General features: G+C 43.2%; 1 protein-coding gene across 1 annotated transcript; it reads left to right on the top strand.

The window, feature by feature from the left end:
• The first annotated feature begins 629 nt into the window (after positions 1–629).
• Positions 630–17,591, top strand: LOC139562194 (polyribonucleotide nucleotidyltransferase 1, mitochondrial-like). The gene is given in 30 exon segments (XM_071379630.1): positions 630–849; positions 1,113–1,173; positions 1,258–1,332; positions 1,564–1,669; positions 1,783–1,832; positions 1,945–2,008; positions 2,098–2,145; positions 2,236–2,349; positions 2,443–2,629; positions 2,770–2,821; positions 2,908–2,965; positions 3,305–3,401; positions 3,476–3,578; positions 3,740–3,810; positions 4,517–4,553; positions 4,660–4,726; positions 4,831–4,888; positions 4,890–4,918; positions 5,045–5,098; positions 5,176–5,285; positions 5,418–5,489; positions 5,577–5,640; positions 5,740–5,823; positions 5,906–5,950; positions 5,953–5,988; positions 16,266–16,372; positions 16,541–16,596; positions 16,745–16,823; positions 17,052–17,099; positions 17,182–17,591. Coding segments are annotated over 30 exon segments (2,307 nt in total). The 5' UTR covers positions 630–730; the 3' UTR covers positions 17,338–17,591.
• The last annotated feature ends 206 nt before the right edge of the window (positions 17,592–17,797 follow it).

Genomic DNA, 17,797 nt, shown 5'->3' with positions numbered 1-17,797 from the left:
CTCAGGCTCCGAGTTCACCATACCTACCACCTCCGATACTTCGCCCTCATTCACTTCCATTTCTCGCCCTGTCTTCAACTCACTGTGCTTGCACTTTCTACCATCCTTCTTTAACAAACCATCTCACTTTTTTTCTGCCATTTTTAACCGACTCAAGTTCACCCTCTTCCTCCCTCTCTTTCTTAGACCTCCTCTGCCTCTCTTTCCCCCCTCCATTCCTCCTTCATATTCCAAGTTTGGCTCTCCTTATGATAATACTGCACTTCTCCTGACATACATCTTGTTCTTGTCATGTCAAGGGACGCCATTTAACCGGCTGTCACAATCTCCGTACAATCAGCACGAACCACTCGGGATGTAGCGCTCAACAGTGCATCCCACTTGTAAATCAGCTGCTTCATCATGATGTTCTTCATCAATAGCAACCGTGACGCTTTTCCATTTCAAACAAGCGCGCCCTTTCTCTCGGATTCGCTTGCTCAGACCCTATGACCCCCGGTCATGCGCTCTATCTGCAAGTCACGGATTGTCCTCCCAGTTGCAACGCCTTGTTTTGGAGATGCACAAATAATGTCCAATCAGATATGGTGGAACGTCTTTTGTCCAATCACAGGGCGCTATTTAATTGTGACGTACTTCCGTGCATGTGAAGAACTGTAATGGCAGCAAAATTGTGTAAAGGCTTCATGTTCAATTGAAAAGTATATCTCATGGTAGTTTGTACTTGAATATGAAACATTTACTGAGGCTTGGGCCCACGCTGGCCAGACTAAATGTGCGGTTGTGCCACCAAAGTGTCTGGAACAGCCATGGAACGATACAAAAAGTGGGCGTGAACTTGGGTGAGAAGTAAGTATACGTCTGACTTAGCTAGCTAGCTACTAACATAACTTTACTCAGTGATAGCCGCTCAAGCCTGTGGGCCAAGGCTTCAAGTTCATTATTCAACGCAGTGGGGTGTATAGTCTGAGTCAGATATATTTATAAGACGGAATATGCATAGGATATTTGTTCGCGTCCTCCTAAATCTGCGTTGCAGTTATGAATGGTTAATTGACTCCCATCAATTCACTCTTAACTTCAGATGTGTTCTGATTTGCCCTCTTTTGAAGAAAACTTGAGATCTCAACAGGGAAACTTGCCAGATTTGCAGATGGGTCGGCTGTTGTGCAGGTATAAATCATAATAATGTTTTGAGAGTTTGTAAGTGAATATGCACAAGATGCTCAGACCAATTACTCAGATCTCTTTTTCCAGCTTGGGGATACAACAGTGATGGTGACAGCTGTCAGCAAAACGAAACCGTCCCCCTCCCAATTTATGCCACTAGTGGTAAGTTAATACTTCATTTCTATTGTAAGTGGGGTCATATCATTTTTTTCAATGCACTTCAAACATATTTAAAAGCTGCTTTTTATCTTCCATGTGGGATGGTTCATTGTGTGTGATAATCTCTTTAGTGTAGTAGGCTATAACATAGTGGTTTCAGGTCCCTTGGAGTGATTCAGGTCCCTTGGTGTGATTCAGGTCCCTTGGCTAGAATGGTGTGTTTTTGATTGACAGGTGGACTACAGACAGAAAGCAGCTGCTGCTGGTAGAATCCCCACTAACCACTTGCGGCGGGAGTTGGGCACCACTGAAAATGAGATTCTGACTAGTAGGCTAATAGGTGAGAAGATGATTCTAACTCCTATGCCTTAACTCTTACTCCAGTTCTATATTAGATTTAGTGCAAATACCATTAGCAGACTTAACTGTATCTTTTTTATTGTCTCACCTCAGACAGGGCAATCAGACCCCTTTTTCCTGCTGGTTATTTCTATGATACTCAGGTGAGTTAGTATTTGTAGTTATTGTTGTACTTATGTAGGTTCATTACGGATATTTTTACACTGTTATTACAAGCTATGCTCTGGATTTTAGTCCTGCGGTGTATATTTTCAGGTCCTGTGTAACCTGTTGGCAGTTGATGGTGTTAATGATCCAGATGTACTGGCTATCAATGGAGGTGAGGAGAGATTGATTTCCTTGTAGAAACATTCACATGATCTTTGCTTGACATCCAGTGATAACATGAACTATTTAACTTCCTTACAGCCTCTGCTGCCCTTACCCTTTCTGACATTCCCTGGAATGGGCCCATTGGTTAGTATTTCATAAAGATCTTTGTCCTTTTGTTTTTCTTCGCATGTATGTGGCTTTTACTATATGGTCTGTGTTTCGTGGATGTTTTAGGTGCAGTGCGCATTGGCCTGGTGGATGGCGAGTTCCTGGTGAACCCAACACGAAAGCAAATGGCTTCCAGCACTATCAATCTGATAGTGGCTGGAGCACCTCTCAGCCAAGTGGGTTAGTACTGTAGTCCAGCTATATCACACATCCCTTTTTCCTACAGGATCCTCTCTACCACCCCGAAAAAATTAAACATATTATTTGTCTTAGTGATGATCGAGGCATCTGCTGAGAATGTGTTGCAGCAGGACTTCTGTCATGCAGTCAAGGTTGGCGTGAAGCACACACAGCAGATCATATTGGCTATTCAGCAGATGGCCAGAGAAGCAAAAGTGACCAAGCGCACCCCTCCCAAAATATTTTCTGCGCCCGAGGAAATGATTGAGCACACACGACAGTAAGACATATTTCTTTCTGACTTGATATATTGAGCACACACGACAGTAAGACATATTTCTTTATGACTTGATATTTCTCATATTTCTTACGTTTTTTTTATTTTTATGGTTACATGACAGCACACGGTTTTGCTTTCAGATTGGCCTCTGAAAAGGTCTATGCTGTTTTCACAGACTTCACTCATGACAAGGTAGGTATTTATGTCTGGTTGTTTTTGCTATTGTGTTTTGGTGGTACTTTTTCATTCAATAAAATCAGTAACTTATTGTGTTTCAGATTTCCAGAGATGACGCCATTAACAAAGTGCGACTAGAAACAGAGGAACAAATGAAAGGTATGTATCATTGCTATATACAGATGTAGGATCTTAATTTGAGCCAGTTTGCTACAGCAGGAAAATAATCCTGCAGAAACAGGAAATGTGAATTATAACTAATGGACATTTTTGTAGGGGTTGGTACATTTTTCGTGAGGGAAAGTCAAGTCCAATTTCAAAGTGGAAATTACAAACTTCAGAAGCATTTTTAAACCTCAAATACACAAAGTTTTACATTTCCTGAATTGCAGGAAAGTTATCCTGCAACAGGGTGACACAAATAAATGTTATGTTACAAGATTTTTCTTGTGTGTGTTCGTTTACTGTCTAACCGCCTACATACTCTGTTTTCTGTAGAGAAATATCCTCATGCAGAACCTTATGAGGTGATGGAATCCTTCAACATGGTGTCCAAAGAGGTCTTCCGCAATCTGGTTTTGAATGAATATAGGAGGTAAAAATAATGCATGTCTCAGTAGTATTTAGAAAAGTGTCATTAATGTCATTAATAATGTCCTTGTTTTAAAGGTGTGATGGAAGAAACCTGACTTCATTAAGAAATATTTCCTGTGAGGCAGATGTCTTTAAGCCCCTTCATGGGTCTGCACTTTTCCAGAGGGGACAGACACAGGTAGGGATCTGGCGTTATAAAGAAGTGCACAGTGTAGGCGTGCTATTCATTTTGGGGACATTGGAAAGTTGAATTGAGGAGAAATATATTTGCGGAGTCTGATTTGTTTTGGGTTGTTTTTCATTGTATCTAGCCTAGTTAGTAAAGCCTTTTCTGTCTAGGTTCTGTGCTCTGTAACATTTGACTCCTTGGAGTCCAGTATTAAAACAGACATCATTACTACAGCATTAAGGTAAACTTATACATTATTAATTACAGTCCTTTTTATTTATTTATTTATTTATATTTTTAAAAAAAAATTTCTTAAAAATTTTATCCCCTTTTCTCCCCAATTTTTTTGTGGTATCCAATCGCTAGTAATTACTATCTTGTCTCATCGCTACAACTCCCGTACGGGCTCGGGAGAGACGAAGGTCGAAAGTCATGCGTCCTCCGAAGCACAACCCAACCAAGCCGCACTGCTTCTTAACACAGCGCGCCTCCAACCCGGAAGCCAGCCGCACCAATGTGTCGGAGGAAACACCGTGCACCCGCCCCCCTCAGTTAGCGCGCACTGCGCCCGGCCCGCCACAGGAGTCGCTGGAGCGCGATGAGACAAGGATATCCCTACCGGCCAAACCCTCCCTAACCCGGACGACGCTAAGCCAATTGTGCGTCGCCCCACGGACCTCCCGGTCGCGGCCGGCTGCGACAGAGCCTGGGCGCGAACCCAGACTCTGGTGGCGCAGCATAGCACTGCGATGCAGTGCTCTAGACCACTGCGCCACCCGGGAGGCCCTTAATTACAGTCCTTTTGAATGCAAGTTTCAAGCAAGTGTTAAATGTAGTATGTGTGTGTATATATATATATATATATATATATATATATATATATATATATATATATATATATATATATATATATATATTAGCTGAAACGAGTTGCTCTCTTTTAACAGTGGAGTCAAAGACAAGAATTTCATGCTTCACTATGAGGTGAGTATCACTATGTAAATAATAAGGATTCCAGTAGGATTTGCTTATTGGTTTGGTATTGCAGAACAAAATCTGCATGGGCTGAAATGAACTTTTTCTGTTTCAGTTTCCTCCTTACGCAACCAATGAGATTGGAAAGATGAGTGGAATGAACAGGAGAGAGCTTGGTCATGGTTAGTATGTTGGAATGGATTAAAATATGCCCATGGGTAGTGTGTGGGTGGCATGCCTAAGTTCATGTGACTATTTAAATAATATTCTGTTTCTATGTTGACAGGGGCACTGGCGGAGAAGGCTCTGAGACCTGTCATCCCAAAAGACTTCCCCTTCACTATTAGTCACCTCTGAGGTTTTGGAGTCTAATGGTGAGTTCTGTGGATGACCTCCATTTTGCTTCTATATATTTTTTATACCACTTATTATTATAACTTTAATTGCCCAATCTTAGTCATTTCAATGATTGTATGATGAGCGCACTCTCGTTCTCTCAGGTTCCTCGTCGATGGCGTCAGCATGTGGAGGCAGTCTGGCTTTGATGGATGCTGGTACAATACTTAACGCTTTTACATTTTTGTTGATTATTCTTTCATTTACAGTGAAACATAGCACTTCTGTGTTCCAGGTGTGCCTATTACATCAGCTGTGGCAGGTGTAGCTATTGGACTTATCTCCAAGGCAAACCCAGAGAAGCCATCGGAAATCCAGGACTACCGAATACTGACTGATATTCTGGTACCCAATATTACTAGTATTTTTCTCACCATTCCTAAAGCGAACTACATTTTCTATGGAATACCACGTGTACTATAATCATAAGATCCCCTTTCTGTAGAACTGTTTTATTTGTGTTTTCTGTCACAACAGGGAATCGAGGATTACCTAGGAGACATGGACTTCAAACTGGCTGGAACAAATAAGGGTATCAATGCCTTACAGGTACTGTAGCTGAACATCCATTGGTTTCTCTCTGCTGTCGTTTTTTGTTGACTGTTTCTTTTTGCTATAATGTATGCTTCCTCCTAGGCTGATGTGAAGATTCCAGGCTTACCTCTCAAACTTGTAATGGAGGCTATTCAGCAAGCCACAGGTGACATGAAAGACATGCCCCATAAATAGCTATCTATTCATTCTCTAGAGAGATCAATATCAAAGTCACCACCCCCATTTCAATCTCATATCCTTACAGTTGCCAAGAGGGAGATTTTGGTCATCATGAACAATACCATTGCCAAGCCCAGAGCTAACAGAAAGGAGAATGGTCCGGTTGTCGGTAAGACTCTTGGTTGCTAGTCCTTTTTGATTCCCATTATTTATGTATTTTGCTTTCAAGGTATTTTTCCTGTCTGTTGTAGAAAATGTCAGAGTCCCAGTCTCCAGACGAGCACGCTTTGTTGGGCCAGGGGCTATAACCTCCGCAGACTACAAGCTCAAACAGGTAACATTTATCCCAACACATTAGCTCTATTCATCGCTGCATAGTGTATGGCTGGGTTCCCTGTTCCAAAGTGTTTTTTGTTGTTGTTGGTTTTCTCCACCTTTTATTTAACCAGGTAGGCTAGTTGAGAACAAGTTCTCATTTACAAATGCGACCTGGCCAAAATAAAGCAAAGCAGTGCGACACAAACAACAGCAGAGTTACACATGGAATAAACAAACATACAGTCAATAACACAATAGAAAAAGTCTATATACAGTGTGTGCAGATGAGGTAAGGCAATAAATAGGCCATAGTGGCGAAATAATTACAATTTAGCAATTAAACACTGGAGTGATAATGTGCAGAAGCTGGTGCTTAAAGTTAGTGAAGGAGATATAAGACTCCAGCTTCAGTGATTTTAATTTTTAATTATTATTATTTTTTTTAAATATAATTCGTTCCAGTCATTGGCAGCAGAGAACTGGAAGGAAAGGCGGCCAAAGGAGGATTTGCCTTTGGGGGTGACCGGTGAAATATACCTGCTGGAGCACGTGCTATGGGTGGGTGCTGCTATAGTGACCAGTTAGCTGAGATAAGGTGGGGCTTTACCTAGCAAAGACTTGTAGATGACCTGGAGCCAGTGGGTTTGGCAACGAATATGAAGCGAGGGCCAGCCAACAAGAGCATACAGGTCGCAGTGGTGGGTAGTATATGGGGTTTTGGTGACAAAACGGATGTCACTGTGATAGACAGCATCCAATTTGCTGAGTAGAGTGTTGGAGGCTATTTTGTAAATGGCATCGCCAAAGTCCAGGATCGGTAGGATAGTCAGTTTTACGAGGGTATGTTTGGCAGCATGAGTGAAGGATGCTTTGTTTTGCGAAATAGGAAGCTGACTAGATTTAATTTTGGATTGGAGATGCTTAATGTGAGTCTGGAAGGAGACTTTACAGTCTAACCAGACACCTAGGTATTTGTAGTTGTCCACATATTCTAAGTCAGAACCGTCCAGAGTAGTGATGCTGGACGGGCAGGCAGGTGCGGGCAGCAATCGGTTGAAGAGCATTCATTTAGTTTTACTTGTATTTAAGAGCAGTTGGAGGCCACGAAAGGAGAGTTGTAATGGCATTGAAGCTCGTCTGGAGGTTAGTTAAGTGTCCAAAGAAGGTCCAGAAGTATACAGAATGGTGTCGTCTGTGTAGAGGTGGATCAGAGAATCACCAGCAGCAAGAGAGACATCATTGATGTCTCCTTCCAGTTCTCTGCTGCCAATGACTGGAACAAACTGCAAAAATATCTGAAGCTGGAGACTCTTACCTCTCTCACTAGCTTTAAGCACCAGTTGTCAAAGCAGCTCACAGATCACTGCACCTGTACATAGCTCATCTGTAAATAGCCCATCCAATCTACCTCATCCCCATACTGTATTTATTTATTTATCTTGCTCCTTTGCACCCCAGTATCTCTACTTGCACATTCATCTTCTGCACACCCTACCACTCCAGTGTTTAATTGCTATATTGTAATTACTTCGCCACCATGGCCTATTTATTGCCTTACCTCTCTTATCCTACCTCATTTGCACATGCTGTATATAGATTTTTCTACTGTATTATTGATTGTATGTTTGTTTATTCCATATGTAACTCTGTGTTGTTTGTGTCAAACTGCTTTGCTTTATTTTGGCCAGGTCGCAGTTGCAAATGAGAACTTGTTCTCAACTAGCCTACCTGGTTAAATAAAAAAAAAATGTATACAGAGAAGAGAGTCGGCCCTAGAATTGAATCCTGTGGCACCCCCATAGACTGCCAGAGGTCCGGACAACAGGCTCTCCGATTTGACACACTGAACTCTGAGAAGTACTTGGTGAACCAGGCTAGGCAGTCATTTGAGAAACCAAGGCTATTGAGTCTGCCGATAAGAATGCGGTGATTGACAGAGTCGAAAGCCTTGGCCAGGTCGATGAATACAGCTGCACAGTATTGTCTCTTATCGATGGCGTTTATGATATTGTTTAGGACCTTGGTGTGGCTGAGGTGCACCCATGACCAGCTCTGAAATCAGATTGCATAGTGGAGAAGGTACGGTGGGATTCGAAATGGTCGGTGTTCTGTTTGTTAACTTGACTTTCGAAGATTTTAGAAAGGCAGGGCAGGATGGATATAGGTCTATAACAGTTTGGGTCTAGAGTGTCTCCCCCTTTGAAGAGAGGGATGACCGCGGCAGCTTTCCAATCTTTGGGGATCTCAGACGATACGAAAGAGAGGTTGAACAGGCTAGAAATAGGGGTTGCAACAATTGCGGCGGATCATTTTAGAAAGAGAGGGTTCAGATTGTCTAGCCCGGCTGATTTGTAGGAGTCCAGATTTTGCAGCTCTTTCAGAACATCAGCTATCTGGATTTTTTCTCACCTTTATTTAACCAGGTAGGCTAGTTGAGAACAAGTTCTCATTTGCAACTGCGACCTGCCCAAGATAAAGCATAGCAGATGCAAATTTCTGCTTGAAAAAGCTAGCCTTAGCTTTCCTAACTGCCTGTGTATATTGGTTTCTAACTTCCCTGAAAAGTTGCATATCACGGGGGCTATTTGATGCTAATGCAGAACGCCACAGGATGTTTTTGTGCTGGTCAAGGGCAGTCAGGTCTGGATTTGGGTGAAGTAGAAATGGGGGAGGCTTGGGCAAGTTGCTGTGGGGGGTGCAGGCTGTTGATTGGGGTAGGAGAAGCCAGGTGGAAAGCATGGCCAGCCGTAGAAAAATGCTTATTGAAATTCTCTATTATCGTGGATTCATGGGTGGTGACAGTGTTTCCTAGCCTCAGTGCAGTGGGCAGCTGGGAGGAGGTGTTCTTATTCTCCATGGACTTTAGTGTCTCAGAACTTTTTGGAGTTTGTGCTACAGGATGCAAATTTCTGCTTGAAAAAGCTAGCTGTTGCTTTCCTAACTGCCTGTGTATATTGGTTCCTAACTGCCTGTGTATACTAACTTCCATGAAAGTTGCATATCGCGGGGGCTATTTGCTGCTAATGCAGTACGCCACAGGATGTTTTTGAGCTGGTCAAGGGCAGCCAGGTCTGGAGTGAATCAAGGGCTATATCTGTTCCTGGTTCTAAATGTTTTGAATAGGGCATGCTTATTTAAGATGAAGAAAGCACTTTTAAAGAATAACCAGGCATTCTCTACTGACGGAATGAGGTCAATATCCTTCAAGGATACCCGGGCCAGGTCGATTAGAAAGGCCTGCTCGCTGAAGTGTTTTAGGGAGCGTTTGACAGTGAGAGATGGTCGTTTGACCGCAGACCCATTACGAACGCAGGCAGTGATCGCTGAGATCCTGGTTGAAGACAGCAGAGGTGTATTTGGAGGGCAGGTTGGTTAGGATGATATCTATGAGGGTGCCCGTGTTTATGGATTTGGGGTTGTACCTGGTAGGTTCATTGATAAATTGTGTGAGATTGAGGGCATCAAGCTTAGATTGTAGGATGGCCGGGGTGTTAAGCATGTCCCAGTTTAGGTCACCTAACAGCACAAGCTCTGAAGATGGATGGGGGGGGGGGGCAATCAATTCACATATGGTGTCCAGGGCACAGCTGGGGGCAGAATGTGGTCTATAGCAAGCGGCGACGGTGAGAGACTTGTTTCTGAAAAGGTGGATTTTTAAAAGTAGAAGCTCAAATTGTTTGGGCATAGACCTGGATAGTAAGACAGAACTCTGCAGGAGATTGCACCTCCGCCTCCTTTGGCAGTTCTATCTTGTCGGAAAATGTTATGGTTAGGGATGGAAATGTCAGGGTTTTGGTGGCCTTCCTAAGCCAGGATTCAGACACGGCTAGGACATCCGGGTTGGCAGGGTGTGCTAAAGCAGTGAATAAAACAAACTTATGGAGGAGGCTTCTAATGTTAACATGCATGAAACAAAGGCTTTTACGATTACAGAAGTCAACAAATGAGAGCGCCTGGGGAATAGGAGTAGAGCAGGGGTGTCAAAGTCAAATGGACGGAGGGCCAAATAAAAAATTTAGCTACAAGCCGAGGGCCGGACTGTTCGAATGTTCATTGAAAATTTTTTAAATGACGCATATAGTCTAGTGAACCTAATTGAACCTACTGAAAACCTAACAAATATATTCCAATATGATCAGATAAATAAAGCAATATTTTCTTATGGCTCTGTCAGTAATCTTTAATTTTCAACAGACACAAAAGACAAATTTCCTTTATATAAAAATCCCCATAACATGAACATTAAATGAAAGAAACCGGTATTCAAGGCACCATCAGTAGCCTATATTTTCTATTTTAGCAAAAGTGGGCTAAATTTACTTCAAAGAAAAAAACAATAATAGCAATTTTCTATCATCCACTCAACTGAAATATTTTTAAAATATAATTGGATTGAAATACAATAAAATAAAGTGCAAAAATCTATTAATCAAAAACAACACTTTGTTTAAGGAGAAGTAACATGCAGTGAAAACAAATATTAAACTTTAACTTTTAAACTTGAACTGAGTAAAAACTCTAAATATGTGATTGCACAGTAATGTTCACTTGTTTGAGGTTGAGGGTGATACTTGGTGGTGTCCCATCTTTTCCACAAGTTCATCAATGTTCGGGGTAAGGCTCTGAGCTGAGGAAATCCTCAGAATTGAGTGGAGGTGTTCAGCAGTAAGTCGACTTCTGTGTGATGTTTTGTTCAGGTTCATCAAAGAAAACAGTTGTTCACACAGGTATGTGCTGCCAAACATAGACAACGTTTGAGCAGCCTGGATGCGCAGCTGGGGCATTGTGTCGGGGAGGAAACGGGCGAACTCCGCAGCACCCACTGCCGCATATTTTGCCCTCAGTGCATCATTGCATTGGAGGTCAATCAACTCCATTTGGAGGTTTGGTGGTGAGCTTTCCACGTCAACAGCAAATGGGTTACCGAGCAGTTCCAACCTGCTTTTTTGTGCTTCAAAGTCAGCAAATCGGCGTCGAAAGTCAGCGGCAAGCATACCTATTTTATCAGCCAACTGTGCGCTCGGGAACGCACTGGTAGAGAGCTTCTCTTTCATGGTCTGGCAGCTGGGAAAGTGGCTCAAATTTTCTTTCCGCATCTGCGTCTCCCACAGAGTCAGTTTGGTTTTAAATGCCTTCACTGTACTGTACATATCAGAGATGACATGATCCCGACCCTGCAGCTGCAAGTTCATTGCATTCAGATGACTCGTAATGTCACACAGAAAAGCCATTTCACACAGAAACATTTCGTCTCGGAGTTGTGTTGTGTCTTTCCCTTTGCTGTCCAAGAACAGACAAATCTCCTCACGAAGCTCGAAACATCTTTGAAGCACCTTTCCCTGGCTTAGCCATCGCACCTCTGTGTGATAAGGCAAATCACCATGCTCCGTTTCTAACTCCGTCAGAAATGCCTTGAACTGGCGGTGATTCAAACCTTTGGCTCTGATAAAGTTAACTGTGCGCGTGATGATGCTCATTACATGCTCCATTTTCAAGGCTTTACCGCACAACGCTTCCTGGTGTATGATACAATGATAAGCTGTCAGCTCACCTGTCGCGTTTTCCTCTTGCATCTTTTCCCGTATCTTCGCCACCAGTCCGCTCCTGTGTCCACACATCGCAGGTGCTCCGTCGGTTGTCAAACCCACGAGTTTTTCCCAAGGCAGCTCCATCTCATTTACACAGCAGCCTACTGCTCGGTGCGTCACCGTTGCATTGTGGGAAATGTAGTATTGGTGCGTGTAAAAGATCTGCGGGCTGCCGGCTTGCTGCGGTCTGCGGGCCGGTTCTAATAATAAATCAAGATCATCCCAGGGGCCGTAAAAAACCTTCTCGCGGGCCGGATGTGGCCCGCGGGCCTTGACTCTGACATATATGGAGTAGAGCTAGACACTGCAGGGCTTTGATTAACCTCTACATCACCAGAGGAGGAGTAGGATAAGGGTACGACTAACGGCTATAAGAACTGATCGTCTAGTACGTTCGGAACAGAGAGTAAAAGGAGCAGGTTTCTTGGCTCGGTAGAATAGATTCAAGGCATAATGTACAGACAAAGGTATGGTAGGATGTGAATACAGTGGAGGTAAACCTAGGCATTGAGTGACGATGAGAGAGGTATTGTCTCTAGAGACACCATTTAAACCAGGGGAGGTCACCGCATGTGTGGGTGGTGGAACAAATGGGTTAGCTAAGGAATATTGAGCAGGGCTGGAGGCTTTACAGTGAAATAAGACTAATCACTAACCAAAACAGCAATGGACAAGGCATATTGACATTAGGGAGTAGCTGGGCGAGCTGGAGGCACGGCGATTCAGACAGCTAGCGGGCCGTTGCTAGCAGAATGGCTTTTGAGGGACGTCGCGACGGAGGACGTCTGTTGTAGCCCCCTCGTGCGGTTACGTTGGCAGACCAGTTGTGATGGATCAGCAGGGCTCCGTGTAGTAAAAGGGTCCAGGCCAATTGGCAAAATGGGTATAGTAGCCCAAGAAATTGGCTGATGGACCTCTTCAGCTAACAGTACGATATGCTCTAGACAGCTAGCGGGCCACGGCTAGCAGATGGGCATTCAGGGGACATCGCGACGGAGGGGCCTGTTGAAAAAACCCCTCGGGCAGATTACGTTGGTAATCCAGTCGTGATGAATTGGCGGGGCTCCGTATCGGCAGTAAAAGGGGTCCAGGCCAATTGGCAAAATAGGTATTGTGCATAGTCTATGGGGGGGAATCTGTTCCAAAGTATTCCCATGCATAATAGTTGAAGTCGGAAGTTTACATACACCTTAGCCAAATACATTTAAACTCAGTTTTTCACAATTCCTGACATTTAATCCTAGTAAAAATTCCCTGTCTTAGGTCATTTCGGATCACCATTTTATTTTAAGAATGTGAAATGTCAGAATAATAGTAGATAGAATGATTGATTTATTTCATCACATTCCCAGTGGTCAGAGGTTTACATACTCAATTAGTATTTGGTAGCATTGCCTTTAAATTGTTTAACTTGGGTCAAACATTTCGGGTAGCCTTCCACAAGCTTTCCACAATAAGTTGGGTGAATTTCGGCCCATTCCTCCTGACAGAGCTGGTGTAACTGAGACAGGTTTGTCAGCCTCCTTGCTTGCACATGCTTTTTCAGTGCTGCCCACAAATGTTCTATAGGATTGAGGTCAGGGCTTTGTGATGGCCACTCCAATACCTTGACTTTGTTGTCCTTAAGCCATTTTGCCACAACTTTGGAAGTATTCTTGGAAGACCCATTTGCGACCAAGCTTTAACTTCCTGACTTCGGCGTATGTGATAAATAACATTTGATTTGTTGTGACAAGGTAGGATTGGTATACAGAAGATAGCCCTATTTGGTAAAAGACGAAGCCCATATTATGGCAAGAACAGCTCAAATTAGCAAAGAGAAACGACTTTAAGACATGAATGTCAGTCAGGGTGGAAAATGTCAAGATCTTTGAAAGTTTCTTCAAGTGCAGTTGCAAAAGCCATCAAGCGCTATGATCTAACTGGCTCTCATGAGGACCGCTACAGGAAAGGAAGACCCAGAGTTACCTCTGCTGCAGAGGATACATTCATTAGACTTACCAGCCTCAGATTGCAGCCCAAATAAATGCTTCAGAGTTCAAGTAACAAACACATCTCAACATCAACTGTTCAGAGGAGACTGCGTGAATCAGGTCTTCATGGTCGAATTGCTGCAAAGAAACCACTACTAAAGCACACCAAAATCTGTCCTTTGGTCTGAGTCAAAATTTGAGGTTTTTTGTTCCTACCGCCGTGTCTTTGAGACACAGAGTAGGTGAATGGATTATTTTGGATGTGTGGTTCCCACCGTGAAGCACGGAGGAGGAAGTGTTATGGTGTAGGGCTGCTTTGCTGGTGACGCTGTCAGTGATTTATTTAAAATTCAAGCTACACTTAAACCAGCATGGCTAACACAGCATTCTGCAGTGATACGCCATCCCATCATGATTCCACTTAGTGGGACTATCATTTGTTTTCCAACAGGACAATGACCCAACACAGCTCCAGGCTGTGGTAGGGCTATTCAACCAAGGAGAGTGGTGGAGTGCTGCATCAGATGACCTGGCCTCCACAATCACTCGACCTCAACCCAATTAAGATGGTTTGGGATGAGTTGGACTGCAGAGTGAAGGAAAAGCAGCCAAAAAGTGCTTAGCATATGTGGGAACTCCTTCAAGACAGTTGGAAAAGTATTCCAGGTGAAGCTGGGTGAGAGAATGCCAAGAGTGTGCAAAGCTGTCATCAAGGCAAAGCCTGGCCTCTTTGAAGAATCTCCCCCAATTTTTTTTGATTTGTTTAAAACTTTCTTTTGGTTACTACATGTTTCCATATGTGTTATTTCATAGTTTTGATGTCTTCACTATTATTCTACAATGTAGAAAATGGTCAACATAAATAACCCGTGAATGTGTACGTGTGTTCAAACTTTTGACTTTGTGTGTGTTTTATTTATATATATGAAACGTCCCTTTTTCAGGACCCTGTCTTTCAAAGATAATTCGTAAAAATCCAAATAACTTCACAGATCTTCATTATAAATGGTTTAAACGTTCAATGAACCATAAACGGTTAATGAACATGCACCTGTGGAACGGTCGTTAAGACACTAACAGCTTACAAATGGTAGGCAATTAAGGCTACAGTTATGAAAAATGTAGGACACTAAAGAGGCTTTTCTGACTCTGGAAAAACACCAAAAGAAAGATGCCCAGGGTCCCTGCTCATCTGCGAGACCGTGCCTTAAGCATGCTGCAAGGAGGCATGTGGACTGCAGATGTGGCAAGGGCAATAAATTGCAATGTTCGTATGGTGAGACGCCTAAGACAGCACTACAGGGAGACAGGACGGACAGCTGATCGTCCTCGCAGTGGCAGACCACGTGTAACAACACCTGCACAGGATCGGTACATCCGAACATCACACCTGCGGGACAGGTACAGGATGGCAACAACAACTGCCCGAGTTACACCAGGAACGCACAATCCCTCCATCAGTGCTCAGACTGTCCGCAATAGGCTGAGAGGCTGGACTGAGGGCTTGTAGGCCTGTTGTAAGGCAGGTCCTCACCAGACATCACCGGCAACAACGTCGTCTATGGGCACAAACCCACCGTTGCTGGACCAGACAGGACTGGCAAAAAGTGCTCTTCACTGACGAGTCGCGGTTTTGTCTCACCAGGCGTGATGGTCGGATTCGCGTTTATCGTCGAAGGAATGAGCGTTACACCGAGGCCTGTACTCTGGAGCGGGATCGATTTGGAGGTGGAGGGTCCGTCATGGTCTGGGTGGTGTGTCACAGCATCATCGGACTGAGCTTGTTGTCATTGCCTCCAATCTCAACACTGCGTTACAGGGAAGACCTCCTCCCTCATGTGGTACCCTTCCTGCAGGCTCATCCTGACGTGACCCTCCAGCATGACAATGCCACCAGCCATACTGCTCGTTCTGTGCGTGATTCCCTGCAAGACAGGAATGTCAATGTTCTGCCATGGCCAGCGAATAGCCCGGATCTCAATCCCATTGAGCACGTCTGGCACCTGTTGGATCGGAGGGTGCGGGCTAGGGCCATTCCCCCCAGAAATGTCTGGGAACTTGCAGGTGCCTTGGTGGAATAGTAGGTTAACATCTCACAGCAAGAACTCGCAAATCTGGTGCAGTCCATGAGGAGGAGATGCACAGCAGTACTTAATGCAGCTGGTGGCCACACCAGAAACTGACTGTTACTTTTGATTTTGACACCCCCTTTGTTCAGGGAAACATTATTCAATTTCTGTTAGTCACATGTCTTTGGAACTTGTTCAGTTTGTCTCAGTTGTTGAATCTTGTTATGTTCATACAAATATTTGGACATGTTAAGTTTTTAGAAAATAAGCGCAGTTGACAGTGAGAGCACGTTTCTTTTTTTGCTGAGTTTATATACTACTGTTCAAACGTTTGGGGTCACTTAGAATTGTCCTTGTTTTTGAAAGAAAAGCACATTGTGTCCATTTAAAATAACATCAAATTGATCAGAAACAGTGTAGACATTTGTTAATGTTGTAAATGACTATATGCATGCAATCGTAAGCAAGGTTTGAAATGATTGTTTTAGTCAAATGTTATGTCTGTTTGGACTTCTTGTGGTCAATTTACTAATTATTTGCAATTATGTTCCTGACCATCTGCTCAAGAAAAAATCTGCCTGCTGCTGAATCTAGTTGATGATCCCTGGTGTATGGGGAAATTACAGGTTGTTGTGTGTGTGGTTGTTTTGTGCCATTGGATAGGTGTGACGATAAGCCAGGTGGATGAGGAGACCTTCTCTGTGTTTGCACCTACTCCTGGTGCCATGAATGAAGCCCAGGAGTTCATCACAGAAATCTGCAAAGATGACGTGAGTCCAACCTAGTCTAATTCCACTGTATTGCCTAATTCCTTACAATTCCTCATTTTTATTTACTCCTCATTAAACATCATTGCACTATATCCTCCAAAAAGGCAGTACTTACCCACATCAGTACTAATATGAATCTGAGGATGTCTTTTTTTCCCCTCCTTTCAGCAAGAGCAGCAGCTGGAGTTTGGTGCTGTTTACACTGCCACCATCATGGAAATAAGGTACACACTGCTGCGTTATGGGAGGCTGCTGTTTCATCTGATGCAGCTGCAGTCTAGTTTAAAATTTTTTTTTCCATTGATTTAAATATTAGATTGCTAAACAGGTAGCTTCATGACTTGCTGCACTTCTGTCTCCTTTCCTCCACAGGGACTTTGGTGTCATGGTGAAGCTGTATCCCAATATGAGTGCTGTTCTGCTCCATAACTCTCAGCTGGACCACAAACGGGTAAGAGTCTAGTCCCAGAATACCATGCAGGGATTACAGGTACTTCAACATATATTATGTTTTACAGATGTTACCAGTTTGGAAAGGGCTGCATGTGTTGGCTTCTTTTCAGTTTTATTTACAATAAGTTGTAATTTGTGTGATTTTAAAAAGTCATCCATTAATAAACAATGTTTCAACTAAAATTGTTGGCAGAGTGAAATAATTGTACACATTGAATTTGTCCAGATAAAACACCCAAGTGCTATTGGATTAGAGGTTGGACAGCAGATTCAGGTATGTATTGCAGTCTTCTGACCTTCTTAATTTGCTTGACTTCTTGACTAATATTCTTTCTTTGATGGAACGCTATCAACAGGTTAAATACTTTGGGCGAGACCCAACAGATGGAAGAATGAGGCTTTCAAGGAAGGTGTTACAATCTCCAGCAGCAACAGTTGTCAAGACACTGAGTGAGAAACAGAGCATCACCATGGGGACAGGGAATGGCCAAGCAACCAGCAACTCGTCTTGACTCCCCTTATCCTCCTAGACCCCGACCAACTGTCCAGTCTCCATCCACAGTCTATCTACACTGACTTCTCTGAACTACCATTTGTCATTTACTCACCAACATCCTCCAAGCACTGGTTGCTGTACTCTCATTCTCTGTTGATTTCAGCAGTGATATCAGCTTGGTGGCCATAGGTTTTTGAGTTGTCAAATAACAATATGCTGTCAGTTTATCTATTTTATACAATGTATAATAAATATGTAAACTAAACATTCCATTGTTATACATTCACTTGACTTGAACCTGTGACTCTACATACTCATTGTTAGTGCTACAATATTTAGTTTGCTATTTAAATCAACAGCATTCTTTTTCCTATATTGTAAGCAGAGACTGACAGGTCTATATCCCACCAATGCTGTAATAGTTTCGATATTAACGCCATAGTACTGGTTTCCGTAGCCCCTCAGAGGAGACCCCG

The sequence above is a fragment of the Salvelinus alpinus genome, chromosome 32 (assembly GCF_045679555.1).
Source record: "Salvelinus alpinus chromosome 32, SLU_Salpinus.1, whole genome shotgun sequence".
Classification (NCBI taxonomy): Eukaryota; Metazoa; Chordata; class Actinopteri; order Salmoniformes; family Salmonidae; genus Salvelinus; species Salvelinus alpinus.
The sequence above is the reverse complement of the archived record's forward strand: the minus strand, read 5'-3'. Positions and strand labels throughout refer to the sequence as shown.